General features: G+C 38.9%; 1 protein-coding gene across 1 annotated transcript; it reads left to right on the top strand.

Annotated features, from left to right (window-relative positions):
* Window positions 1–3,698: 3,698 nt before the first annotated feature.
* Window positions 3,699–5,605, top strand: fibinb (fin bud initiation factor b). Its single transcript, XM_085357385.1, has one exon. The coding sequence runs from the start codon at window positions 4,031–4,033 to the stop codon at window positions 4,649–4,651; it is 621 nt and encodes a 206-aa protein (XP_085213511.1). The 5' UTR covers window positions 3,699–4,030; the 3' UTR covers window positions 4,652–5,605.
* The last annotated feature ends 3,674 nt before the right edge of the window (window positions 5,606–9,279 follow it).

Raw genomic sequence — 9,279 nt, 5'->3', positions numbered from 1 at the left:
TGTGGTGCTGAAAGAGGGAGGTCACTAAAACCTCCTCACTGTTTTTTTCCCCACTTTTTTTTTATTAGATTGTCCTATGTGAGTAGGTGGCTTTTTCACCTCTTGAAAATGATTTAATGTAGATGCATGCCACAAAAGGCTTTGAACCAAAACAGCATCACACCCTGAGCCCATAATGTGACTTCATTTTCCATTTCTTTTCTTCCTGACACCATAGAGAAAGCCCTTCTGCAGAATGATGTCACAGGATGGGCGCTGTTAAGCATCTCAAGGCCTGTCTGGTCTTTGACAGCACATTGAGTTGACACTGCAGGTTTTCTCATAAAAGTGAAGGTTGCACTTACTGCTGTCACGACCCAGATGCAATGAGCAGCAGAGAGGATGGAAATAGCTTTGCACTAACACATTCAAACCTAAAACAAAAGCAGTAGTGGCAAATCTGTAAGTAAGCGGGCACTGTATTGTTAAAATAGGGTATTCTGAGTAGGGTGGAGGCTAAATGATGATTGCTGGAGAGTAACACAGAATGCCCAAACACCCATAAACAGCTGAGCCCACTGTTAGCTAAAAAAAAAATAAAAAATACAGGACATTAGTGGGAGCATTGACAGTCAGAAGCTGTCACAGTGTCTTATTCATGCTGGTGTGGGGGGATACAATTTATAATGGAAAACCTGGAAGCAAGAACTGGGTGGGAGAAAACATCAAATTCTCTCTTTTCTCAGTTCCTCGTGTCAGCGAGGGTAGATCCAGACAGGATGAGGAGTGAGGTATTTGTCCACATCATAAATCTGACTGATTCACATTGCAGACCTTGGTTTATGTAAGGCTTATGTAACAAAGCCATTGACTTTCCTTTTTTATAAATATATTTCTCACAATGTTTTTATTCAACCAACCGAAAAAGAAATAAACATTTTAACATTGTGTTTACCGAACAAAACGTGTCATTCTCGAGCTAAATTCATGCAGGTCCCAACCCCGAATAATCACTCATGTGGCGAAGAACAAAATTCCTCTGAGGTTGGTGATGGTGTAACGTTCACTGTTTCAACAGGAAAGATATCCACACGCTGAGCGGAATTGTGGGTTTGACAAATTAGATCACTCTTGAGATGTTGCTCTTTGAGATATAGAATTACATATAAAAACAAAATTATATATATATTATAAACTATAAACATATTTCACAGCTGTGGTTTAATTCACAATCAGTAGTTACGAGCATGAGAATTGTAAAAATCAAAACAAATTACATGTCAAAGCTAAACAAAGTTTTCTTTCCTCATTCACTATCTCGTGCATTTTCACTCCCTTAGCTTGAACTAGACTCGGCCTGTCATTTGACACCAGTAAGTGACCCAAAGACAGGTGGCTACTGTGTTAAAGCCTGCTTAGCAAACATGTTTTTACACTCCTTGGATTCGACTTCTCTATGTCCCGCCAGCGCTACAGATCTGAGTTTTTTACATTAATGTGGACTGCATTAGCCAAATACAGTACATTTCTAGTCTTATCATCCTCTTAGAGGGCTTTAAACTACAAGCCACATTTAACCCGGTCACACAAGTCTCTTTTTATAGAGCAGCAATCCTATCACACACACTGGCTGATGGATCAGCGGCATATTGTGGGGGTTCAGTATCTTACCCGAGGCCACATTTTGGTTCAAAGAGTCAAGGATCAAACCACCCTACTATATTAAACAAATAATGCAATATTTGGCAGAAGCAAAGTGAAGGTTAAAATGGTTTTCTTTTACAATGAAGATTCTACATTATCAGGTTGGTGGAAGAAGTACAACCCAAGTCCAAAAAAGTTCATGCCGTGCAAAATGTAAATACAAACTGATTGCAAATCTTATAAAACTGTGTTTTATTCATTGTAGAACACAGAAAACACATCAAATGTTTGAACTGAGAAAATGTGCCATTTTAAGAAAATAATGAACTAATATTTGAATTTGATGGCAGGAGCACATCTCAAAAAGGTTGGGACAGGGCAGTGCTTACCACTCGGTAGCATCCCATCTACTTTTAACAACAGTTTGGGAGGAAGTCAAAGGCCTTCATTATTGTATTTTGTGTTTTATGATGTGGCATTGTTTGTTTGTTTTTTTCAATCGGTGAAAGGTGTGGACAATAGGCAAACCATTTCAGCACCTGGACACTCCTCAGACAAAGTCATGGTGTTGTAGTAGATGTATCACTGTCTTGCTGAAATGTGCTTTCTCTGAAAAAGACATCTGGATGGGAACATATGTAAAATTCTAAATCTAAAACTGGTCTTTCACTGATGGTGCATTTCCAGATGTGCAAGAAGAAGATATGAACACATGCAGGTTTTTGAACTGAGTGCTGATAGCAAGCTAGTTGGTCCCTCTCCTCTTTAGTTCAGGAGCTACAGCATCTGTTTTCCCAAAAACACTTTCAAATTTGTCTGACACCAGGACAATGTCAGTCCTTTTTAAATGAGCTTTGGCCCAGAGAAGACAGCAACATATTTACATTTAGCTTAATTTGCTTTAGTGGATAGTAGGACGAACAAAGACAAAGACTTATGGAAGTGTTTGACTTACATTTTACACACCATCCCAGATTTTCTGAAATGCTGTTGTTTGGGAAATGGAAATAGCATACTATAAAAAGAAAAAAAACTTAAGTCATCTATCAATTTTCTTAACTTCTAACTTTAAAATGGCATTTCCACTATTGTTTGCAAACTGCAGAACTTGAGTAAAAGTCCACAGCAGCAGACCATTATCTCACCATTAACCCTAGCAAATCAATAATGATGCCTAAACCCTTAAGGACCGTTTTAATGTAGCGTATTTATGGGGAACAAATTGCAGGAACCTTGGATAGCATTGGGTCTATAACAGTTTATGACATAATTTATGAGAATATTTAATGTTTTGCATATAAAAAAGTAACTAGTAACCATGGCTTAAAGGCAAATGTATCGATTACTGTATGTACAGTAACTTTAAAAATTAAGCTACACGAATTACTATGACTGTTCATAGGCAGCATATCAGTCTCTATTTATTCCAGTCTCACAGTCCAGAGAAATAAAACATCAGACAACACAAAAACGAGATTAAAAACTGAAAAAAGCTATACCAGCGTCTCCACATAGACTTGAGCCAATGCACTATTCTGCCATGAAATGCAGTGACTTGGATGTAAGGTGTAAGAAAACAATCCTGCAAACTGTAATGAAATCAGATACGTTTTTCCTGTTCTACATACATACGTAATGCTGTTTGTGTCCACGTCATCTTTATATTATGCAATACTACCACAGAAATTATATGTCTGCCACACTTCACGTCAGGTATTAAAAAACAGATTTTATAAAACCAGGCCACTACCTGGTTATATTCACTATAATTATAGGGCCGATTGCATTTCATGTTTACATGTGGTCTTGTGTAGCTTATATTTCTCGGTAGGGTAATAACTTGTTGAACCTTTTCTGCCAGCTGGTCACGGTTATGTGAATTCACACAAACTTGGTCTTTCTTGGTTTCGATGGGGCTTTAACAGCTTTGGCCTTGCTGGTAGCAGCCTGGTGCAGACTGAATGCAGCCTTTTAAGTGACGGAGGGGCTGTAATTTGAGAGTAGCACAGAGGTATTATTAGCCAAAAACCGAAGCGCGGCACTTGAGACTTCCAGATGTTGCGTTTGAGGCACCAGACTAAAGCCGGGAGTACAACTGCTGAAACAAACTTTCATACATCGCCTTCGTGCTCGCCGACAGTGATGGGAGTTGGCAGGCTCCGTTAAAGGACGAGAGGTGGAAAACAACTTACGCCACTTCATCTGCTCGGACCCAGAAGAATATCAGAGAGGGTTGCGAGAAAGTTTCAACCAACTGCGCACTTTGGACTTTAAAACTAACTGAAATGTTTGTGGTTTTCTGCCGGTTTGGGATTTAATAGACAACCGGGCTCATATTTTTTCGAATACATCATTTTTAAACTTATTTATTTCCTATTTGTGAGTATATTTGGGACAAGTGGGCATCATGGCTGTTTTTCACTTGCTCCTCTTTGCCGGGTTATCACTGTCGGTGTATGGAGGCTTTTACCAGGGACCTTTACATCCGGAGATGTCTAATGGTACTTTCCATCATTATTTCGTGCCGGACGGCGACTACGAGGACAACGACGACCCGGAGAAGTGCCAGATGCTTTTTAAAATGAAAGACGAGCGAAAGTGCAGCCTCGGCGAGGACCAGGACGCCGTCATACGGGATGATTTCACTATCATCAAGAGGCAGATCGAGGACTCTGCCAGGGTGCTGGAGGGGATCGGGAAAAGCATCTCGTACGACCTGGACGGAGAGGACAGCTACGGGAAGTATTTGCGGAGGGAGACAACCCAGATAAACGAGGCGTTTACAAACTCGGAGAAATCTCTGCTGGAGCTCGAGGTGAAATTCAAACAGAGCCAGGAGAGTGAGCTGAAGGAGGAGCACCGGCTCAATGACGACTTTCTTAACATGATAGTGCACACGCGGGACGTCCTGAAGGAGACGTTGGACATTTCTCTGGGCCTGAAGGACAAGCACGAGCTCCTGTCTTTGATCATCCGCAGCCACGGCACGAGACTGAGCAGACTGAAGAACGAGTACCTCAAGTTCTGAGTGAAAATAGTCCCTAATCATCTCATTAATGCAGCACCACATTTTTCTTTTATTATTATTATTGTTGTTATTATTATTATAATAGTTGCGCTTGACCAAGAGACAGAGGCAGAGAGAAAATTACATACCAGGGGCATAAAGCCAGAGCATAAAGGATCAGTTCTCCTGAACTAACAAATATTTTCCTCACTAAAATGTTCTGTAGATGAAGATAATTTTGGGTGCGTGTGCCCCGTTTATTTGTATTTGTATTTTTAACATATCTCTAAAGATTTCAAGCCAACAAATTAATAAATAAAAAAAATTTAAAAAGTGCAATATCATAATTGGCATTGCAAAATCTCAGGGAGGAAACAAATGTGTTTTAGGGGGGAACTTTGACTCTTTTTTTTTTCTTTTTCTGTTTTTTTTTTTATGTTGGCTTCATATTCCAATTAAGTCGGTTCGAAACTAAAAACGCAGTATGGGGGACATTAACTTGGCACTGCATACACTGCAGTAATGGTAGAATTTCTTTTTGAAGGAATATAAAAAAATGAACCTACCCTAACCTAAAATGTAGCTATCTCCATTTGTAAGGTACAGATAGAGTTAATCTGTTCTTCTTATTATTATTATTTTAGAAAAAGTCTTTTGGACTGTCTCTGGCATAGTAAAGCTTTTGTTAAAATAAACAAGAAATATGAGTAGGAAACAATCTTTAAATATTCATATGAAAAAAGGAACAATCTTTTTCATCTTATGCAACATAATCCAACAATACTGTGATACCATTTCTGGGGGCGGGGGGACAGTTAAGACATTCCTAAATTTGGTCTATTTCTCTCAGAATCATCCAAATACCAAACAAATCAAAGTGCTTCATCCAACTGATGTAAAAACATGATGTAAAAAAATTCCAGTAACACAATCCAGGTTTAGTTAAAGCATCCAGATATTAATAGGATAAACAGCATGGTGACAATTCTGTGTGCACTGTTGTACTTTGATAACTTTGTATACTCTATCCTTACAATACAAAATGTTAGTAGAATATCTAAAATGATTCAATATGAAGTAATGTTTTACAGTAGATAATACATCGCCTTAATGTTACTCCAATACTGTCTCTCTGCAAGTGAGTGTACCAGAAATGTCTCTTTTTGTCTTTTTATTGGTTAGTGATCTGCGTTTACCTGTCACGGCTTTCTGCATGTGTGTATGTGTGGGGTTATGCGTGTGAAACAATGGCTTTGTATAGGAGTCAGCCAATCACAAGAGTGACAAAAGGAAAAATCCTTTTTCAAAACACAGGTCTTAGTTTGAGTTTTCCAACACTCGTTCGGTTCTCTCTCAGAGTGAGTTTTGGAGCAGAATCCTTACCCTGCGCTCAATGCCATCTATTTGGTTTGACTTTGACACCAAAATTTAAATAGATTAGCAGCAACATTACAAGGTTATGTGTTTATGTCGCTCTTAGTTTGTGCTTCAGACGAGTGTTTCTGGCAAAACCAAAAATAATGTTTACATATGTATCTGATGTATGTTTTTGTTTATAGGCTAGCAGACTTTGCACAATTCTTTGCTGTCGCGATGCTAAAGGTTGTGACATGGTTAAAAATGCAAAGCCTCCTGTAGTCTTTGAAAATGTACAGTGTTTTTAGAGGTAAGTAAATACTGTGAGTGCCAATATCTTTATTACTGAACATCTATTATGTATTCATTGTTTATATAAATAGAGCAGCAAAAAAAATCTATTCTTGTATATCTTTAAGATATGTGGCCAGATGTAATACTTTGATGGATAAGACTGCAGGCAGCACTAGTAGACTTCTGTGTCAAATACTAATCTGAAAAACAACATACTTAATGGATTGCGTCGAGTCTTCTTAAATAAAGAAGTTGTGTTTGAAGTACAGTGTTGCTGCAACAGCTGGTCCTTTGAGCACTGGGTCCCTCCCATTGTTGTTGTTTTCTTCTAGTAGTTACTGACATGAAAGTGAGCTTACACCATTCATTATGTCGCAGGGGATCCCCATGGATCCCCATCCAGGAGGTCCTGAGAGTTTGTGGTGTTTAGCACACCCCACAATGTTGCTGTAGCAGTATAACAATGGGGGAATGCACAATATATTGCCACGTGCTTCAAAACAAAGTTGCCTTCCATGTTTGCTTTACAAGGTTTTGAAGTCTGCTGTGAATTATACACACAGGCAATGCCCCCTAATTATGGATGCTTTGAAGGAAGAAGCTGCTTGCTGGCATTTACAAGAAACAGACATGTAAGGATGTTGTGTAGCTGGTGTTTTAAGCAGTGTGGTGGACCTTACAGACAACTTTGTTTGTTCCTGAGTTCTATTTCAGTAAGCTGAAAATCTTTTTTTCCCTTTGGCCCTTTAAGACCACACATAAGGTTGAATAAAGAGGGTGAGGCTTTGAGTTGGAGAAACTGAGAAATCATGAGTCAATAATATTGATTCAAAACCATATTTAAAAGTGCCAGCTTGTGCGCATTATGTAACACTGGAAAGTACAGCTTTACTTGCAGATACTTTGAGTCGACCGATTAGGATGAAGCCAACATTAAAAAGAAGACACAGTATAGGCCCAGCAGCAAACATAAAAGCTGGGAACACTATAGCTTACACTGTGTTTCCACAAGAGGGTAAAAACTTTGGTTTTTTTTAGCTAAAGTAAAATGATTATTAGCAGCATGCAGAGCAAAAAAAGACACTGACACTGAATCCTTGTTCTCTAAAGCCACTGACCCCAACCATTGACAGGCTACGTCAGGGTTTCCAGCAGGTTTTCCTGCTTTCCCCAATGTGTACATGCAAAATAGATTGAAAAAGCCAAACTTTTAAATTCCAATTATAAAAGTAAATATCTGCAGTGATTCATGAAACCTGGGAAGCAAGCTACCAGAAGTATTTGTTAGCTTAAAATTAGGTAGCTAAAAAGATAGCTCAGCTGAATGTTGTGAATTAAATCACTATCTAAAAGTACCAAATCGATAGCTAAAATTAATGGATAAATGATGGAAAATATGCTGCTGAATATCAGATAAATTGTTAGTTAGGAAAATAATAAAACATTTCTAGCCAAATTTATTTTAACCAAATAGTTAACTTTAAATATCAATGAATTAAGAATCCACATTGTTGATGCAAAATTAATAAGGACATTAAGTTATGTCTAACCAGTGTTCTGTTTCCAAATGTTATATATGAATACCAGGTTTACTCAAATGAGCCAAACACAGGCTGCTCAAATGTATGGAAAGGATTTTCTTCTTTCAGTTGCACTTTTAGGGGTTGCCACAGTGAATCATCTGCCTCCATCTCACCTTGTCGCTAGCATCTTCTTCTGTCACAGCAACCATCTGCAAGTCCTCCTGCACTACATCCATGAATCTTCTCTATTGTAGTAGTTCAATCAAATTAACACACTAAACCACGAAGAGTTTTATCAATAAACAGGGAAGTGAAGCTCATCTGACAGGCATGTGTGAGTATGCACACCAAAAAGGCTAGGAATCACTCAGTGGCCAAGTTAGTAGGTACACTTTGTTAGTACCAGATTGGACCCCTTTTGCCTTCAGAACTGTTTAAATTCTTCGTGTAACAGATTCACAAATGTGCTGTAATCATTCCTCTGAGATTCTGGTTCTTATTCAAATGACACCCTCACACAGTTACAGCTTACATCAACAATACAAATGTCCTGTTGCACCACATCCAAAAGGTGCTTTATTAGACCAAGATCTTGTGACTGTAGAGGCCATTTGAGCACACTGAACTCACTGTCATGTTCAAGAAACCAGTTTGATCTGGGCTTTGTGACATGGTGCATTATCCTGCTGGAAGCAGCCATCAGAAGATCGATACACCGAGCCCATAAAGGAATGAACATGGTCAGCAAATGCTGTGTGCCAAGAAATATCCCCTACGCCATTACAGCAGCAGCAGCATCCTGAACCATAATACAAGTTAGAATAGATCCAGGCTTTCATGGTGTTTTACAGCAAATCCTGACCCCTCATCCAAATCACAACAGAAATCAAGCCTCATCAGACCAAGTAATGCTTTTCCAGTCGTCTAAAGGAGTGGCACGCAGTGTGGTCTTCTGGTGCTGTAACCCATTTGCTTCAGGGTTTTGTATTAAAGATGCTCTTCTGCTTCTGTTCTGTTTTTAACAAGTGGTTATTTGAGTTACTGCTCCCTCCCTATTAGCTCAAAGCAAGCTGGTCATTCTCCTCTGATCTCTGGTACTAACAAGGCATTTCTTCACCAGCAATTGGTGCATTCTGGATATTTTTTCTGTTCCAGGCCATTTTCTGTAAACCATAGAAATGGTTGCACAGCAAAATCCCAGCAGATCAGCAGTTTCTGAAATATTTAGACTAGCCAGTCTGGCACTATCAACCACATCACATTCAAAGTAATTTAAATCACCTTTCTTTCGCATTCTGAGGCTCGGTTTGAACTTTAGCATGTAGTGTTGATGCCACGTAATTGGCTGACTACATGTTCCTTTAATGAGTAAATGAACAGGTGTACCTAACAAAGTGGCTAGTGAGTGATAGCAGAGCTGCTTTAACTACCATTCTTACTGGTAAGTCATCATTTCACCTTTGGTTTTATATGAAT

Source organism: Diplotaxodon limnothrissa, linkage group LG1 (genome assembly GCF_057381915.1).
Source record: "Diplotaxodon limnothrissa isolate DT_005_m linkage group LG1, D_limnothrissa_male_GT1.1, whole genome shotgun sequence".
Classification (NCBI taxonomy): Eukaryota; Metazoa; Chordata; class Actinopteri; order Cichliformes; family Cichlidae; genus Diplotaxodon; species Diplotaxodon limnothrissa.
The sequence above is the reverse complement of the archived record's forward strand: the minus strand, read 5'-3'. Positions and strand labels throughout refer to the sequence as shown.

Excerpts from the sequence above, each read along its gene's own strand:
- fibinb (XM_085357385.1), top strand. The coding sequence starts at position 4,031 with ATGGCTGTTTTTCACTTGCTCCTCTTTGCCGGGTTATCACTGTCGGTG.